General features: G+C 40.1%; 3 protein-coding genes across 3 annotated transcripts in view; 2 read left to right on the top strand and 1 right to left on the bottom strand.

Annotated features, from left to right (window-relative positions):
- The window catches only part of TEFM (transcription elongation factor, mitochondrial), a 10,006-nt gene extending 5,811 nt beyond the window's left edge, over positions 1-4,195 (top strand). Inside the window, exons 3-4 of the mRNA XM_004707341.2 lie at positions 2,935-3,084; positions 3,668-4,195. Of these exons, the coding sequence (XP_004707398.2) occupies positions 2,935-3,084; positions 3,668-4,099 (582 nt within the window). The 3' untranslated portion in view covers positions 4,100-4,195. The remainder of the gene's footprint in view (positions 1-2,934; positions 3,085-3,667) is intronic.
- LOC105979040 (60S ribosomal protein L37a) lies at positions 1,090-1,424 on the top strand. The gene has a single exon (XM_013005857.3). It carries the CDS (start codon positions 1,120-1,122, stop codon positions 1,396-1,398), a length of 279 nt encoding a protein of 92 aa, XP_012861311.1. The 5' UTR covers positions 1,090-1,119; the 3' UTR covers positions 1,399-1,424.
- A 5,090-nt stretch (positions 4,196-9,285) lies between the features above and the next one.
- Positions 9,286-19,550, bottom strand: part of ATAD5 (ATPase family AAA domain containing 5) — a 42,341-nt gene continuing 32,076 nt past the window's right edge. Inside the window, exons 17-22 of the mRNA XM_045299994.1 lie at positions 19,176-19,240; positions 13,525-13,705; positions 11,632-11,813; positions 10,165-11,033; positions 9,526-9,684; positions 9,286-9,417 (exon numbers count right to left, since the gene is read on the bottom strand). Coding sequence (XP_045155929.1) covers positions 9,339-9,417; positions 9,526-9,684; positions 10,165-11,033; positions 11,632-11,813; positions 13,525-13,705; positions 19,176-19,240 — 1,535 coding nt within the window. The 3' untranslated portion in view covers positions 9,286-9,338. The remainder of the gene's footprint in view (positions 9,418-9,525; positions 9,685-10,164; positions 11,034-11,631; positions 11,814-13,524; positions 13,706-19,175; positions 19,241-19,550) is intronic.

Genomic DNA, 19,550 nt, shown 5'->3' with positions numbered 1-19,550 from the left:
AGCTCTTTCCTCTATTTCCTTTGACTTTCCTCTTGTCCCACTATCATGCTCAGTCCCCACCAGGGTTTCAGCAATTCCTCTTGGTTACATTCCCCTCGATCATGCCCTACCAGGCCTCCCACACCCTCCTCACCACCGATTTGGATTGCTTGTTCCCTTATCACTGGGTTTCTTAACACTGCTACCTTTCCCCCCACCTCCCCTTCTCCCATTTTCCCCGGGAACTGTCCATCCCGTTGTTTTCTCCTCCCAATTGTTCATCCAGCCTATCTTATTTAGACAGACCGGTGGAGATAATAACATGCACAGAAACAAGACAGAACAAAACCAAGCAACAATATACAACAAATCAATGACAAAAAAACAAAACAAAATACAAGAAAGAAAAGCTTGTAGTTAGTTCAAGGATTGTTTGTTGGCCTTTAGGAGTGTTTTCCAGTCCAGACTGTTGGGGTACCATGCCCTGGCCCCAAAGTCCACCTTCAGCATTCCCTGGGGACCTCGCCGCTCCATTCCCTTGCTGTTCTGTTGCACCCCCTTAGTGTTTTGCCTTGGTGTGGTGGGATCAGATCGGGTGAAATTCCCACACTGTGTCTCTGGTGCTGTCCCCCGCAGGGCCATGGGTCAGTGAGGGGGCCACATATCTCATAGTGGGGCCAGCCATGTGGTCCTCTCTGTGGACTGGCTGCTCTAATCGGGAACATTGTTCTCAAGGCCTGGTGGGCCAGGATGTGCTCCACTCTCTCCTCCTCCCCCTTCATCTGCTCCCGTGTGCTCCCATCAGATATGTCCCTCCCGGAGCTGCAGATTCAATGCCGGCCTTTGAAATAAATTCTTCTGTGGGGAGGGCCAGGTGTCCACTTAGGAGTTGGGATTGGGGCCAGCCCCACAACGAAAATAATTTTATGAGGCAATGAATGTACAAATGTGCTTTACACAATTGATGTATGTATGGATTGTGATAAGAGTTGTATGAGCCCCTACTAAAATGATTTAAAAAAAAAGAAAGAAAATAATTTTATGGTTAGGGGTCACCACAACATGAGCAACTGTATTCAAGGGTCGTGGCATTAGAAAGATTGAGAACCGCTCTCTGGCCTGGGACTAGTTTGCGGCAAGATGGCCAAACGCACCAAGAAGGTCGGGATCGTGGGCAAATACGGGACCCGTTACGGTGCCTCCCTCAGGAAAATGGTGAAGAAAATTGAAATCAGCCAACATGCCAAGTACACTTGCTCCTTCTGCGGCAAAACCAAGATGAAGAGGCGCGCTGTGGGCATCTGGCACTGCGGTTCCTGCATGAAAACGGTAGCTGGTGGAGCCTGGACCTACAATACCACCTCTGCTGTCACAGTCAAGTCCGCCATCAGAAGACTGAAGGGATTGAAAGACCAGTAGAGGCTCCGCTATCTGAAACCTCTCTGGCCTGTAATAAATGGGTTAATTTATGTAAAAAAAAAAAAAAAAAAAGAAAGATTGAGAACCATTGTTTTAAATATGTCGTATGCACACTAACCTTAAGAATCATTAAGCTAAAGGAAGGAACCAAAAGCCTTGTAGTCTGTCATTGTCTAGGCCGCCAGACTAGTCTGCTTTTAAAGATTTTTCTCTGATTCTTAATAGTGAAAGGGAGGGGAATATACAATTATGTTTCTGCCTCTGTAGTTATAGAACGTACTAGCAGTTTCTTTGTTGCTCTAACTCAGTGAGCCATGTGGGAGTGGGAGTGAGTTGAAGCCACTCTCCTGTAGTCAGCCCGAACTGCCCACTGAGTGAGTGAGAACCACAGATCCAGCTGTCTAGTAGACATCGCTCCCCCGCAAGTTCTGCACATCCAAAAACCAAACCTCTTGCCCTGGAGTGATTCTGACCTAGTGAGACCCAGGATGTATAGAGAAGCCCCGGTGGTGTAGTGATCATGCTTTAGGCTACTAACCAAGAGGTTAGCAGTTCAAAATTACCAGGCACCCCACAAGAGAAAGATGAAGCTTTCTACTCCTGTAAAGAGTTAGTCTTAGAAACCCATGGGGCAGTTCTACCCTGCCCTACAAGGTCACCAGGAGTCGGAATTGACTCGATGGCAATGACTTTGTTTTGTTTGAATGTGTATAGAGTAGAACTGCCCCACAGGTGCCTTGGCTGTCATGGTTAGTGCAGCAGACTGCCAGACCTTTCTTCCATGGTGCTCTTGGGTAGTTTCAAACTGCCAGCTTTGGGTAGTCAGGGGCAAGCTGCTCCACTCATGCCCAAATATCAATTCTAGTCCAGTGACCTGGCACTGCCTTAGGTTTTTAATACTCTGTCATATGTTACACATCAGGAGCCTCCCTTGTAACTGGCAGTGATATTTCTGCAATGTAAATCTTTGTCATTCCCCCATGTTACATGCTTTGCAGGCTGCTTATCACTGAGAAAAAGCAAGCTACTTCACTTTGCAGAAGTCTCCCTTCCTCTGCCTGTCCTTCTCCTGCTGGCTGCCTTTACAACCATCCTGTGAGGGAGTGACAAACAGCCTCCAGAGTGACAAACAGCCTCCACCTCTGCAGACATCTGATTGGAAGAACGTTGTGTTGACTCCTTCCTCTAGTCCTCCAATGTCTCCCGACACTCCTCTCTTCAGAGACTGCCGGGTGCTAGCATTTCTTGTCATGTATGAGACCCTGTCCTTGCTTCCCCTTATCTCGAATAGTCTCTACCAACATTTGCAGATTTGAATGCCTGCTTTGGCTAGGTGCCCTGGAATGAGAAAGAGGTTCCTTGTCAATCAACTGATCCTACTGGCTACCCTTTAGCAGTACGTAACTGGCATTTTTGAAAAAAGCTCTCCATTCAGACTGGGAATTTGTTCATGGTACAGAAACTGATTAGGTGTTCTGAGGACATAGTTCAAATTGTGTAACTGTTTCCACTTCTAAAACAGCCTTTTTGTTTCAGGCAATTAATAGTATCGTATCTATTGTTTTTGGTACCCGAAGAATTGCCTGGGCCCACCTTGATCGGAACATGGCACTGCTGGACTGGCAGCAGGACGAAAGCTGCCAAATGACAAAAGGAACATACCTGTCAGCGGCCTACTTAGAAGAGGTAAGACAGGTGGGCCTCGCAGATCTGCCTCCTGGAGCACCGTGTCTAGTCTCCAACAGAATGTATAAAGTCCGGAGGATGGACTTTCTTTTGGCACTTAGCTCCGTGATCGTTTTCTGTTGAATCTTTTTTCACGTCATTCAATGATGGCAACGTATACGGTTCTAAATGTTTTAGAACGTCAGCACCATCAGCTACGCATACATGTGAGAACAGGTTCAAGTCGTTTTAAGTTAATCATTGGAGAGCTAGCTGATTGATTCTAGGCTACTTATTCTAAAGATGAGTGAGACCGTTCTAAACTGTCTAATCAGAAGACCAAAATGGAATTGAGAAATAACCAGGCCTCCTGTAGAAATAACCGATGCCTAGAAGGATTAAGCCACTTGCCTGAGCTCCATTTGCTCCCGACAGAACCATGCCCAGAACTTAGCTCTCCTCCAAATAATGTCTTTTCAGTTATTCCAGAATTGGCAAGGGCAATTTGAATACCCTGATTATAATGTCTTCCAATAGGGTGGGGAACCTAGACATTAAAATGCCATGATTTCTGCTTACTGTGTTTTTTTGTTTTATCTTAAAGATGTCTTCTGTCATTTCAAAGATGCCCACAGCTGACATCTATGTTCTGGAAAAAAACGGACTTCCAATTCAGAATTCCTCGCTGTTCCCGATACTGTTACACTTTCATATCGTGGAAGCTATGCTGTACACCTTGTTAAATAAGACATTTGCCCAAGATGGCCAGCACCAGGTGCTGAGCATGAACCGGAGTGCAGTGGGAAAGCACTTTGAGCTAATGATCGGAGACACGAGGACAAGTGGGAAAGAGCTTGTGAAGCTGTTTCTCTCTGAGTCTGTCCTGAAGGCCGAGCCTCGAGTATCCTTCCCATTGGATAAAGTGGTCCAGTACAGACAGATGTTTTCTTCTACCGAACAGAACAGAGTCGAGGAGCTCTATGATTCACTGCTTCAAGCTGTTGCCTTCTATGAGCTAGCAGTTTTTGAGCCTTAAAATTCTGAGGTTAATCTGTATCACAGTACATTGATATATATATATATTTATTTCTTTTTAAGCTATAAAACAAATGGGTTTTGCCACTCACACCACTGGTCCTATAGGGCTCATCCATCCTGGATTCCCTGTATTTTCAATTCCTGTCTGTACCAGTGTACCTCCTCTAGTCTAGTCAGTCTTGCAAGATAGAATTCGAGTCATGGTAGTGGGAGCGGGGAGGGGCAAAACAGGGAGGGTAAAGGGAGAAGGGGTAGGAAAGAGGGAACCGATTACATGGAACTGTGTGTGACCTCCTCCCTGGGGGACAGACAACCAAAAAGTGGATGAAGGGAGACGTCGGACAGGGCAAGATATGACAAAATACCCATTTATAAACTATCAAGGGCTCATGTGGGAGGGGGGAGCGGGGAGGGAGGGGAAAAATGAGGACCTAATGTCGGGGGTTAAATGGAGAGAAAATGTTTTGAGAAACGATGTACAAATGCACTTTACACAATTGATGTGTGTATGGATTGGGATAACAGTTGTATGAGCCCTAATAAAATGTTAAAAAAAAAAAAAAAGAAAGAAAAGTTCAGAAACACACACACACACAAAAAAAAACAAATGGGTCTTGAACATCTGATTAATGTATGAGAAAACAAGTTTAACTTAGGCTTTGAGATTCTGTGGCTTTCAGGTCTTAGTGGTTAACAGTGAAATGTTTGCCCAACAGCCGAAATGAGAAGCAACGTTCTCACCCCTTGCAGTGCCGTGAATTTGTAATGTGACTCTTCCGGCCATGGCCTTCATGGAGACAAGCTAGACCTGCCCCTGTGGGTTCCGATGGTATGAATCTGTGTGGGAGCAGGATCTTCATCTTTCTCACAGGGAGCACCTGGCAGTTCCAAACTAGTTAGCCTCACGTGTAGGGTGGATTCCTGTTGGCATAGACTCAGTGGTGGTGAGTTTCGTTTAAGTTTGGGCCAGAGCTTTTGTTATTCTCATCACGTGACTCTTGCTTTCCTGCTGGGTCTGGGTAAGATACAGGTCGGATGACATGATTCAGCTGTAGGTGTCATGATTGCCATCCTGCAGTCAGATCAGCTATCATCCTGCCTATAAGATGAGCTCTCTCAGAAGCAGGTGTACGAAGTGGAGTTCCTCTCCTATCACCTCCGCCCCTTAGGAGTTTGATCTCGTTCGAGGCTTTTGCCCTGTACATGCATAAACATCTCCACCTTGGGTGTGCTGCAGGCATCTCAAACTATGTATGTCTGATGAAAAGAAAATCAATCCTCCTCTAAAACTACCCTTCCTCCTCCCCCCACTTGCCGTTGTTTTCTGCTTTTGGCAAATAGATTCCCAACAGTTGCTCATGCCAGACATTATTGCCCACATATTTCTGGAAAGAACTATGTCAAAAAAAGCCATTTGTGGACATCGATAGGGCATGAAAAGCATTATAGGATGCTGACAGGCATTCAGATTTAGCTCCTTTTATTGTATCATAAAGGAGGCACACTCCCCTTAGAACAATCAACCATTCGAGATCAAAAGAGCAGCATTTTCTCAAAGACCAAAAGGGTGAGGAAGGAGGAATGGAAATAGGACACCTGCTGGGATAGGCGATGCTATATTGTGGGGACTGCAGTCAGTGATATGAAACAAAATATGTATGAATTGCTGAATGGACAGCTAATCGGTAAATCTTCATACTATTCACAATAAAGTGAATCTGAACCTCTGAAAGTATTGTCTTGAGATCATCTTTAAACTGTAAACCAAAATTAGTGCGCGCACACACACACACACACGTCTTATTAAAACCAGATAGTCGCTAGTAACGACCAAAAATGTCTGCTTTGACTATTAATGTTCTTTTAAGACTACCTCTATGGGCTCAAATTGACAACAGTAAGTGAAGGGATTAGATCAGGACCTTGAAGGACAGTGAGTTTATGTTAATGGAGGAGGGACAACTCAGGGAAGAGAGAATGGTTAGGAGGGTGTCCTACAAATAGAAACTATTGAACTAGTGTATGTTTTGTTGTGTATATGCTCAACAATTTAAAGGAAAAATGTTCATCAAAATCTTACAGAAATACCTCCATTAGTTCTTGATCTTTGGTGGTTTTGTTCTGTTGAGTTACTGTATCTACTCAAGTATAAGCCGACCTGAATATCAGCCAAGGCACCTAATTTTACCACAAAAACTGCATTAAAAATGTGCTGAAAACGATCACTGAAGACAAATGGGTGCATAAGCAAATGTGGTAAAGAAAGCTGATGGTGCCCGGCTATCAAAAGATATAGCGTCTGGGGTCTTAAAGGCTTGAAGATAAGCAAACGGCCATCTAGCTGTGAAATAACAAAGTCCACATGGAAGCAGCACACCAGCCTGTGTGATCTTAAGGTGTCGATAGGATCAGGTATCAGAGACCCAGAGCGAAAAATCAAAATATGAATGAGGGGGGGAGGGTGAAGTAGTTGCCCAAAGCCAATCTGTAGGCAATTGGACACCCCCTTACAGAAGAGTCATGGGGAGAAGACGGGCCAGTCAGGGTGCAGTGTAGCACCGATGAAATATACAGCTTTTCTCTGGTTCTTTAAAGCTTCCAACCCTCCACTATCATGACCCTAATTCTACCTTACAAATCTGGCTAGACCATAGCATGTTCATGGGTACAGATAAGAGCTGGAAACACAGTGAATACAAGAGAGATAAACTCCTTGGGACCAATATTAAGAGTAGCCATACCAGGAGGGTAAGAAGAAGGTGGGGGGAGATAGGGGGAACTGATCAAAATGACCTATCTATAACCCCCTCCCAGGGGGATGGACAACAGACAAGGGGGTAAAGGGAGACATCGGACAGTGCAAGACATGAAAAAATAATTATAAATTATCAAGGCTTCATGAGAGAGAAGGAGGGGGGATGAGCTGATACCAAGGGCTAAAGTAGAAAGAAAATACTTTGAAAACGATGGCAACATATGTACAAATGTACTTGACACAATGGATGGATGTATGGTGATGAGATGTGCAAGCCCCTAATAAAATGATTTTGACAAATGTGCTGAAAAAAAGGCTTTTGCACGAGTATATATGGCACTTTATTTTGGCTCAATTATAATTCAATAATTAATGAAAATGATGTTGCCAATGATAGACTAAGAAAACCGTTAAATGGTCTAAATGTGGAAGAACTCTTGCACTCTGGAGGAAATAAGTCAATCTACTTTAAAAAGATGCTTCACTACAGAACTCCATCTCCATCAGAAGGCGCTTCCGACCGCCCTTCACCGTCTCTCATGTCCTCCAAGGCGTGTGAGAGGCTTGCTGTTGCTTAGGGTGAAGAATTACTTTACCCAAATGATTTTTGTCATTGTCTCTAGTTTCTGGGGAGGTAGCTTAATACAAGGAGTGTCCTAAGTGATCGAAGGGTTTTTGTTATTAATGAGGGCTCTATATCACTTCTGGAAGTTTATATTAAGGATTAATTAATTTTGGGTGGGCACAGGCCATGCCAGAAAAGCTCACCATGTGATGCCAGCCTGATCTTCAGGGACTGGAGGTTGAATTAAACCATATGGATAATGATTCACTCAATCATGCCTTATGTAAAGAAACCTCAATAAAAATTACCCACACGGAAACTACCCACATCTAGGGTGACCTTCCTAGATGGTGGCAGTCACTGATGCCCTGGGAGCGTAAAATGACCATGGAGGTCACAGAAGCGCCATATGGGGGACCCTCCCAGACCTTGCCCTTTGCATCTCTTCTACATATTTTAAAACAAAGCCAATTTATATAAATTATATATACATATATTTCAAAAGATCTTAATCTCTCTTCTGTACAGGAATGAGACCTATATGACAGAGCCCATATCCAGACTTATAAACTAGAAAGTACACACCCAGATGACTACATCAGAACTCCCTATTTACAGCATAAAACCTTTTAGCTTTGACCTTTAATTAGATCAATATACTAATTAATAAAAGTTAAGGTGGGGAAAAAATGAGCTGATACTAAGGGCTCAAGCAGAAAGAAAATGTTTTGAGAATGATGATGGCAACAAATGTACAAATGTGCTTGACACAGTGGATGGATGTATGGACTGTGGTAAGAGTTGTATGAGCCCCCAATACAATGATGGAAAAAAAAGTTAAGGTGAAAATATATGAGATAAGAATGCAACTTCATACATATTGAAAATAGATATGATTATATTTTTCAAAACCGTACAAAATTAGGGTCCAGGCTCCTGGAGTTAAAAAATATACTACAACAGATAAACATCTGAATATTGAGGTCACACATACTATACACACTGGAAATAGGGCATCACTTAAGATACACTCGATTATCTGATTGTAAAATACCTTTAAAGTGAAATGTGATATTTTGAATTCCTGTAATTAAAAATATCCTTTTTTCTACAAATAGTAGCCTTACGTGGAAATGGCGATTATGTAGCAATCCTATAATAGAATTCCCTTTAGTTTATTTTAATGAATAGCAGTTTGTCCAAGAGAGATATAATAGCATCATCAATATCTTAATGAAATAAAACATCAACGGCATAAAAATACTGGAAAATGTACAAGAAAAGTTATTTGACTTGGTAAAATACATATCACATATGCGGATACAAAAAAATTTATGAAAAACAATTCATACTCTTTATTTTGTCAACATTCAGTGATTCAATGGTAAAATACGCTGGAGGAATACACTACAAAAATTGATCATGGAGATCCAAGTTCTTGAAAAATTAGCATAATTTTCTTCATAGAAAGTTTTCCCTTATATATTTACATATGCAGTTTTGTATTCTGTAAACTTATTGTAAGAAGATTACTATCTATCTAAGTGATCCATATTTACAATTCAACAGAGCACTAATACTTGGGAAGGAGTGGGTCAAAGAAAATTAATTTAGCACTGAAATATCTTTGAGAACTCACCTTCTAGAAATAGCTTACATATAAAACCACTCTAACAAAGCTAAATCATGTAATATAAGAAATCCTGAGCAATAAAAATACTACCACAATCATATATACAACACGTTACTCAAATTTTCCATTTAAAATATTTGTACACTAGTAAAAAATATACAAATAGACTTTTCAATGTACATTAAAGAGACCAAAGCTCTTTCATAAAAATTGACAATATAAAAATGCATATTAAGGACCACATAGTGATGACAATCTGTACAAAGCGTAATTCAGGTGGAATACTAGGGGAAGTCTGCTGCTAAAGCCGCCATAGTCTCTTTAGAAATGTCAAGATGGATTCCTTCAAAATAATGCAGGAACCTACCAAAATAACAAAGAAAATATCATTTAATTTTAGAGCTGTTACCTGATGAAAACATTAATGTTGAAACAACTGCCTAAAATGTTCTTTTTTCATGGAAGTTTTACCTTCTTTTACTTTTCCCTTGTTCTTTTAACTTCTCAGTCCTACAAATGCTTCGCAGAGTTGGCAAGTACTCAATCACACCAGCTTGTCTGTTACTCAGGTTCAAAAGAGACCGACTAGAAAATACACTTTTCACGACAGCTATCCTCTTCTGTGCACTGCTGCGAAATAAAATGGAAGCCTTTTTAAGAAAACGTGACAATTCTAAAAAAAAAAAAAGTGTCCTTGTCTCAGGCCTAGACTGGACTGCATTTTATCTTTTATCATTTTCAATACATCTCTCACGTCCATACTGAAAAGTCTTCATTTACTACCAATACCCGCCACACCAAGTCCAGACCCTTCTTCGGTCATTCAAGAGTCTCCAAAATCCAGCTGTGTTGGGAAATTAAATGTGAACTGAAATTAAAAAAAAATAAGAGTCTCCAAAATCTAGCTCATCCTGATCTCATCATTTCTCTTTCCAGCAATCAGGCTTGTCTCCTTGCTATCTCACTAGAAGCCGTATTATTAATATTATGGGTTTATCAAGATCAATAAAGGTCGGCTTACCAAGACCTATAAATTTCAAAATTAATAGAAACCTAAGTCATCTCCATTACCAGTTATTAATGAAAATATGAAGTAAGAAGAAGGCTTACTCTAAATCGGCTGCTGATTGGCTGAAGTAGACGTGGGTGCGCTGTTTGGAAACATCCAGCGTAAGCGCTCTGGTTGGGTCTCTTCCGAAGTTCTTGCAAGAATGTAAGGAGGCCTCCATTGCTTTTGCGATAGCGGAAGAGCACTCAGTGAAGCAGAGAGCTTCTACAACTGCCCTTAGTTCTGCAGAGCGCTGAGGCGGCCACCCGTCCTCGTTACTCCCAGGAGTAAACGCATCACAAAGCCCGTTCTTAACCTTCCCTTTGGTCCAACTGAAGTCATGTTTACCCCCTTCGCTTTGCCCCTTCACCTCTGGCAGAAGAGCATCTAAGAAGGACATGTTATCCATGAACTCTGTGAGGGAATTTAAACAATGAGAAACAAGGGCAGAGCACTCTTTTTCAGCTGGGGTTTGAGGGCTGCGAGAAATGCCATCGTGGTCGGAGTCTAAACATGCATTTCGCTTCCTCGTCTCGGGCGTGTTTTCGCCGTCTTTGTCTTTGCGCTCGTCTGCGCCAGACACAGAAGCCGGGGGCAGGCTAATCGATTCACGAGAAAAGTCCGCGTTGTTGTCAAATAAGTCACTATCGTCTAGAAGGACCATCTTTTTCTTACGTCTCTTTTTGTGTGACTTCTTTGATGGCTGCTGTCCTTCAGAATGGTTCCCAGCAAGGCGTGTCCCACTGTCCACGGCTGGGCTGGCACCCACAGTTTCTGACAGTCCACAGAGGCTGTGTGTTTCTGGAATGGCCTCAACTGGTAATGGTAGAGTGAACTCAAGATTACTATATAAAAAATCCACACTCCGGGTTTGGAATTCTGTAAGCAGCTGGATGAGTTTATGCCACTCTTCCTTTGTTGTGATTTTGTGCTGAAAAGGGATTTTGAGAAAAAATATTATAACCGTACATAGTGTGAACTTTTTTTATCAATAGGAGTAAGAATCCCTATTCTCACTTCAAAATACTGAGCCACTTTACCTCATAATTTTATTAATATATATTCCTTTATACAGTAATACAATATCATATAACCCTAAAATATTGACTTACACTATTTGTAGAATTAAATGACCTAATATTTAAGATGGTACAGATCAGGCAATATTTTGTTTGGTTATACAAAGCTTCTCTAAAACAACACTTAGAACAGATAACATTTAGTAATTCAATAATTTGAATCTCATTAAAAAAAAAACTTTTCTGAAATCATTTTATTCAAAACATTTATAAATCCTATTCTTTTATAAAAATTTATATAAATCCTATTCTTAATCAGATGGCGTGCATTAAGAGCAATGCCACTACACCATTTTGCAAAGAGATAGAATGTGTTAAAATGAGAAATATAAAATCTACAAACATTATAGGCTTATTTCAGTTAACCTTGTGATATCTAAATGATAAAAGTGAGTACTGAGATTAAAAAAAATCCAACACTTAATATTGCAAACTAGACATTCAAAATACCTTTAAAAATGAAAATACATCTTCAGAAGCAAGAAAAATGTTCTTAAGCCCAAACAAAGTCTCAACACAGCCAGTATCACATTTGGGAAGATCTGTAGGATTCTTTTTAGAATTTTTAGAATGTTTCTTGGAATCAGCAGCATTTTCAGAGCCAACTGGTTGGCCGTTCCTGCCATTTCCACCTATATTAACACAGGAAAGCTTTATTTTATTTTATTTTTTTTAACATCACAGGAAAGTTGTAGCTATATATATTTCAACATATTTCACAGCAAACCATTAATTATAAGTAACCCTCAACTTTCGATGGGGTTCTGTTCTAATGACTCCCTCATCAGTTGATTCTGATAAGTATTTTATGACTACAAGTTGGTAATACCTATTAAACGGTAAAATATATATTGCCTTTGACCCTCAGCCATACTTCAGAAAGAAGTAATCACAGGTAATTAAAAACTGTAAATATAATGATAGTTACTGCACTTTAACTGGAATACAAAGCTGAAGATAATTTAAATGTCCACAAATGTCTCTAAAGTCAGTACTTAGGGCTCACTACTGCTCCACGAGAGGAAGGTGTGACAGGCCGCTCTGTACGCACGTATAGACGTGGAAACCCTACGGGGCAGTGTTACACTTCCCTACAGAGTGCCTCCGAATCAGTCACCTCAATAAGAATGGACTTGGTTTGGGAAAATGGCATTAAATAGTTATCAACTATTTGTTTTGTTTTGCTTTAAAACAAGATAATTTCTACACTGTATTTCTCATATTTACATCTCAAAAATCGTTAAAGGCACTAGCTTACACTAAATTAAATATGTATGTGTGTCTAATTTGAAAAAGAATATCACACTAAAAACTTTAACAGATTAAAGAAAAAAATAAGAGCTTAACAGCACAGAACTTCACTTTGAGTACGTTTCCCAAAGTAGGGGCTGTAACTGAAGCAGCAACTGTGGAACATGGAAAACACAAACTACAAATTCTTCAGGGAGGTATGCGTCTTACTCATACACTCCCAGAGCCCGGCATGGAGAAAGTGCTCGGTACATCCATGACTCACGTTTGGTCACAATGATGACTAGAGACCAGTAAGGATAAAAAAGCCAAACAACTGAGAGAATTACAGACTATGGAAGAAGCTAAAGGGACCTTAATTATGTTACAGGCGTACACAATGAATGAAGTATAGCTATATATGCTGACATTGAAAAATGCCCTGTATGGTTTTAATAAGGGAAAGAAGGAAGTTGGCAGAATGGTATATACAATTCTATTTGTTTGTTCAGAAACCCTATGCTTGTAAATGTGTAAGGCATACTATTTTTGATGATTGTAAAAGAACAACTACAAAATAAAAGGTGACTCAAAGCTCCACACGGGGTAACTGAAGGGGGGGTGTGAGAAAAAGAATGGCACAAGCAAAAAGTTTCTGAGCACGCACGCACCAACCAAAAATTAACTCAAAATCAAGTGTTGTCGTGAATCGGAGGTGTTTCTGGCAATGCTTGCCTGTGTTGCAAATTTTGGGGCTGAAAAAGGATCACAAGCGGAAAAAGATGAAGGTCTGATTTTAGTTTAGGGCACTCATCTTTAAGTGAACAAGCTCACAGAGGTAAACTACATTTTGGAGGCTGTACATTAAATAGCAGAGAAGAGAAAGAAATCATGTTTCTAAGCTAAGTTAAACTAACTCTATTTACCCATATTTAATATTTACAAAACATTTTATGAAAACCTCTCTATCCATAGTGGGCATATATATGTATTTTGAAGATTAAAGTGGTAACTGATGATCAAAAGTTGATAAGATGTCAGATGATCTGGAATAGCATAAATTTTTAAATAGTGATCCACTATGAAAATTTATTTTACAGCAGATCAACTTACCATAAAGGAATAAGGGTCTCTCTTCTAAAAATCCACCTCCACTTTTAATCCAGAATTGTAAGTAAAGGATGCTCTTTCTGATGTCACAAGTATTTGCAGTTAGAAAGGTGATAAGGTCTTTTGCATCAGTTCTAAAATTCTCAGTTAAGCAGATCATCTGTAGGTAACTGGCAACATTTCGCTTTTAAACAAAAAGATGAGAGAAATGTGTTTGGTTGCAGAGTTAACAGAAATGCAACATTAATGCATATGAACAATATCTAAAATAAAAACAAACTTTGTGAAAATCCACAATATTGTGAAGTTCATCATGTGTGTGAAACTGCTATATGAAAATAAAAATAAATATGCCAACAAAATAAAAGCATTTATATATACTTATTTTTTAATTGCATTTAGTCTAAAACAGCAAAAAAATTCTCTGACTTGTACAGTAGAGGATATTTTAATTCTTGAGAAAACTCCTTAGGGTTAAGCCACGGTACAGCCTGATGAAATATTATGAAATATCATACAGCTTTTAAAATTATAAATGAGTAAGTATACTCCTTATATGCTTTCTACAAAACCTGCTACAGTTATATCAATACATGCATAAGATCACATAGGCATGTAAACAATGCAAGTGGAGGAAAAATCATGACTTGATAAAGGTAAAAGAGTGAAATTTTTTTCATTTTGTTTAGTGTACTATTAGTATTGCTTATTATCTAAGAGCAACAAACATTTTTACATTGCTAGTGGCACACTGGATTATGCGTTAGGCTGCACAGGGTCAGCAGTTTGAGTCCACCACCTGCTACACAGAAGAAAGGTGAGGCTTTCTGCTCCTATAAAGACTTACCACCTGGGAAACGCAAAGGGGGCAGTTCTCTTGTCCTGCAGGGTCACTATGAATCAGAATGCACTGGATGGGAGTGGGCTTGGTTGGTAAGTAACTGTAAATCTGCTTAAGCACACAATTCTCTCTCATTGTTGATCATATAACACTTTTTACCTTGGAAAACTAAAATAAATAAAATTGTATTTACATTTCATAAGACTATCAGGATTTTACTTTCATAGTAAACTAGGTTTATTCTATAGATAGACATTAGTCCCACACACTTCTCTTCCAAACTAGGAATTCTATTTTGTACAATGAAGTAGTTGCTATCAAATAAACTCTTCCACTAATAATTACTATAAACTCTATGACTAACTTAAAAAAAACCATATTTGGAGGCACCAGAAGTGAGCAAAAGCTGGTTAAAACTCGAGGGAAAAGGAGTATCGTTCTGGGTAAGCCCTCACCTTTTTTGTTTTTTTGATTGCTTTTCAACTGAGGAGAGGGTGCAGCAGAGTTGACAAAAACTCAGATAGAAATGCATGGTGTTACTGGTTTGAAAAACCAGAGAACAAGAATTTGGGATGATTACAGTGGCTAAAATATGAGGAAAGGTCCTAGAAAAAGACCAGAGATTCTACCAATAAAGGTAGAACAACTGGCTGGCCCCAATCCCAACTATATGGACAGCCACTCCTCCCCCCAGAAGAATGCACTTCAGAGGACAGCACTGAAGCTACAGCTCAGGGAGAGGGACATGTCTGATCAGAGCACACGAAGGGAGAGGAAGAGAGAGTGGAGGATATCCTGGCCCACCAAGCCCTGAGGACCACATTCCCGTTCAGAACAGCCAAAGCACAGAAAGGACCATAAGGCCAGCCCCACTACGAGACAAGCCATCCCTCACTGACCCATAGCGCTCCGGGGACAACACTGGAGACAGTGCGGGAATTGTACCCAATCTGACCCCATCACACCAAGGCAAAATACTAAGGGCATGCAACAGAACAGACTGGACTGGAAAACACTCCTAAAGGTCAACAAACAGACCTTGAACTATTTATAAGCTTTTCTTTCTTTTTTTAAGCTTTTCTTTTTTTTGGTCGTTGGTGTTTTGTTTTGTTGCTTTGTTTTGCTCTGTCTTGTTTTTGTGCATATTATTATCTCTGCATGTCTATCTAGATAAGATAGGCAGGATAAATAATTCGGAGATGAAAAGAACAGGAACAATGGTTCCAGGGGGATACAGGAGAAGGGGAGGTGGGAGAAAGGAAGTGGGGAAACCAACCCAGGTATAAGGGAACAACAAGTGAACTAAAATCAATGGAGAAAAGGGTGTAGGATGCCCAGTGGGGCTTAATCAAGGGCAATGTAGCAGTGAGGAATTACTAAATCCAAATGACGGTCGAACATGATGGTGGGACAAGAGGAAAGTAAAAAGGAAATAGAGGAAAGAACCAGAAGGCAAAGGACATTTATAGAGGTCTAAATACAGGCATGTACATATGTAAATATAAATCTAACGAGAGGGGAATAGAACTATGTATTCATATCTATATGTTAAGAATTACGGTTGCAGATGGACATTGGGCCTCAACTCAAGTACTCCAACACAAGAACACTTTGTTCTAATAATTTGGCATTCTGTGATGCTCACCTTCCCGACATGATCACTGAAGACAAAAATGGGTACATAAGCAAATATGGTGAAGAAAGCTGATGGTGCCTGGCTATCAAATGATATAGCGTCTGGGGTCTTAAAGGTTTGAAGATAAACAAGCGGCCATCTAGCTCAGAAGCAACAAAACCCACATGGAAGAAGCACACCAGCCTGTGTGATCACAAGGTGCCGAAGGGATCAGGTATCAGGCATCTAAGACCCAGAATAAAATCATACCCAATGTGACTGAGGTAGGGCACAGGGGAGCATGGAGTGGAGACAATTGGACGTCCCCTCACAGAGGGGTCACAGGGAAGAGATGAGCCAGTCAGGGTGCAGTATAGCACTGATGAAACACACAACTTTCCTCTAGTTCTTGGGTGCATTCTTCCCCCCACTATCATGACCTCAATTCTACCTTACAAATCGGATTAGACCAGAACATGCACACTGCTACAGGTAAGAGCCCACAACACAGGAAATCCAGGATAGATAAACCCCTCAGGGCCAACAATGAGAGTAGAGATGCCAGGATTAGGGGGGTGTCGGAGGAGGAAGGAGGAATCTATCACAAGGATCAACATATAAGCCCCTCCCAAGGGGATGAACAATGGAAAAGTGGGTGAGGGGCAACAGAGGACGATGTTAGATATGAAAATAATAATCTATAACTTATCAAGGGTTCGTGAGGGAGGGAGGGCAGGCAGGGGACAGAAAGGGAAGAAATGGGGAGCTGATTATCAGGGCTCAAATGGGAAGAGAATGCTTTGAAAATGATGATGGCAGCATATGTGCAAATGTGCTTGACATACTGGATGAATGCATGAATTGTGATGAGATGTATGCCCCCCCAATAAAAGTATTTAATAAAAAAGAAAAGGAGGAAGACAATCAGCAGAGACTGATCACAAGATGACTAAGACGCAGACTCGGAGTTTTAAAGGAGCTTAAGTAAAACATTCATTATGAATGACCACATAGAAAATCTTGGCAGAGAAATATGAGGGGACTACGAAAATTCAGAGAAATAAAATAGAAAGATCATGACATTTCTCTATGAACCTTTTGAAGCTCTCTCCAGAAACAATGAGAAGGAATTAAATTACATAGAGCCAGTACCACTCTCCTTGGGAAAACACTAAGTAGTCTCTTGCCCTGTAAGATTAGGCACATGCTAAGGACTGTTAGCACTTCTGGATAATATTGTACTGAAGGTCCTAGCCAATGAAAAATGGCAATAAGAGGGGGAAAGGGGAGACAAATGTGATAGGAAAATAAAAAGGTAATACAACTGTCTCTACTCACAGATGACATGGTTGCTTATGCAGAAAATACTAAGAAACCAGCAAAACAACTACTAGAATTAACGGGCTTTTTTGGTTGTTGAATTCACAATTTGGCAAAAAATAAAAATAAAAAATATGTAAAAAATAAAATTTAAAAAAATCTGGCAAGAATGAAGGAAAGAACTATAACAGTAGTTCCCAAAGTGGGTGATACCACTCCATGAGGGGCACTGGAATAATCCAGGAGGTTATAGAAGCAGATAGCTACACATTATCCTAGATAATTACAGGGTAGGGGAGCCTGTGCTCATTTTCACCCCCAAGTGGGTGCAGTACACAAAATAAGTTTGAGAACCTATGATCTAGAGCTAAGAGCACTGCTATTTCAATAAAAAGATAATGCAAGTCATAGAGAAATAACACTAATTTACAAGTGGGCATATAGGTAAGCTACACAAGTTTGGGATGTGCTGCTGCAAAGATGGCCATGTGCATGCGTATAGCACAGTTCATACAGGGCAAAATTATAAAAACTTAACTAATTTAAATTAGGTCGTTTAGTATATCCAAAATAGTAATTTAAGATGAGATCAGTATAAATCGTGGATTATTTTACCATCCTGGTTTTGTACTAAGTCTTCTATCTGATGTTTATATTGTTTTTTAGCACACGTACCTCAATCCAGACTCCAAACTAAACTCACTGCCATGAAGTCAGTGCTGACTCATAGCGACCCTCTGTGGGTGTCTGAGTCTATATTTAACTGTTTATCGGAGTAGAAAGCCCAGTCTTTCTCCCATGGAGCTATTGGTAGTTTCGAATACTGACAATGCGGATTTAAGCCTAACGTGTAAGCACTACACTGAAAAAAAAAAAGTTGTAATGTGATATAATTCTTATACCATGCAATTTGTCTATGCAATTTGTCTCAGTGTACACTTCAGTGGTTTCTGTGGTAATGCTACAACCATTACCATTCTATAATTCCAGAACACTTTCATCACTACAAAAAATGAATCTGGTCGACAAGCAGTTACTCTCCACCTCTCCCTATTTCCTCCAAGCCTAAGTAACCACTAGAGAACAAGAATGAAATGAAAAACAGTATGTGGACCCAAAGAAGACCCAAACGCACACAAAACGGGATCTAAGTTTGTGTCCTGTGACATGAAATGTCAGAGTGGGCAAACTAACCTATGCGATAGACAAGCATCAGAGTAGTGGAGAGGCGGTGCTTTGCCGACTGAAAAGGGGACCCAAGAAAACTTTTGGAGGGGATAGAAATATTCTATATTCTCATCTTACATGGGTGTTTACATATGTTAATGCACAATGAACTAATTTTATATACATACAGCTTAACAATATGCATATTTACCTCAGTACTCTTTTTTTTTTTTTTTTTAACCTCAGTACTCTTACCGTGGAAAAAAAACACAAACAAATGAACACTTATGGTAGCCTAGAAATGATTTAAAGACTTTAATTTGGGGGGAGGGGGGGATCTTTCATAAAGCAAAGAAAAAAATTAATAATGAGAAGCTTCCCCAAATAATCAGGAGCCCTGGTGGCATAGTGGTTCCATGTTGGGCTGCTAACAGCAGGGTCTACAGTTTGAAACCAGCAGCTGCTCCAAGGGAAAGAGCAGGCTTTCTACCCCAATGAAGCCTGCGAAAGCCACGGGAGCAGGTCTGTTCTGTGGGAGAGGGTGACTGTGGGTTGGAATCCACTCAATGGCAGGGGACTTAGTTGGATTTTATGGTTCCCAAATAAAAAGTTTTAACATATCATTTAACAACCACATTTTAAAACTGTAATCGATACTCTAATAAATCATAATTATGCTGTTAACTACGATCATCAAAATTCAAAACTTACTGCAGAAGGAGTACTAAATTTTATTTCTTCAAAACAGCCATCAAACATTAGACTAAATGTTGGATCTGCAGGGGGGAACAAAAAGTTTACATTAAAAACCACCCAAATCACTTTTTCTGGTTATTCTTTTCCTATGCAAATAGTCTGCTTTTTTTACCATTAATGAAAATGTAATATTGTGCAAATGATAAAGACTTAAGAAATAAACTTTATGGTTTAACCATAATCATTTAATTAAGCTACACCTAACTTGTGATTATTAAGATTTTTACCATTACTTTAAAATAAAATAGGGAGACGTCGGACACGGCAAGATATGACAAAATACCCATTTATAAACTATCAAGGGCTCATGCGGGAGGGGAAAAATGAGGA

This window comes from Echinops telfairi, unplaced genomic scaffold (assembly GCF_000313985.2).
Source record: "Echinops telfairi isolate 266 unplaced genomic scaffold, ASM31398v2 ScPeMD7_7458;HRSCAF=8496, whole genome shotgun sequence".
NCBI classification, from domain to species: domain Eukaryota; kingdom Metazoa; phylum Chordata; class Mammalia; order Afrosoricida; family Tenrecidae; genus Echinops; species Echinops telfairi.
Note: the sequence above shows the minus strand (reverse complement) of the source record. Positions and strands in the feature narration are given on the sequence as shown.

Excerpts from the sequence above, each read along its gene's own strand:
- LOC105979040 (XM_013005857.3), top strand. The coding sequence starts at position 1,120 with ATGGCCAAACGCACCAAGAAGGTCGGGATCGTGGGCAAATACGGGACC.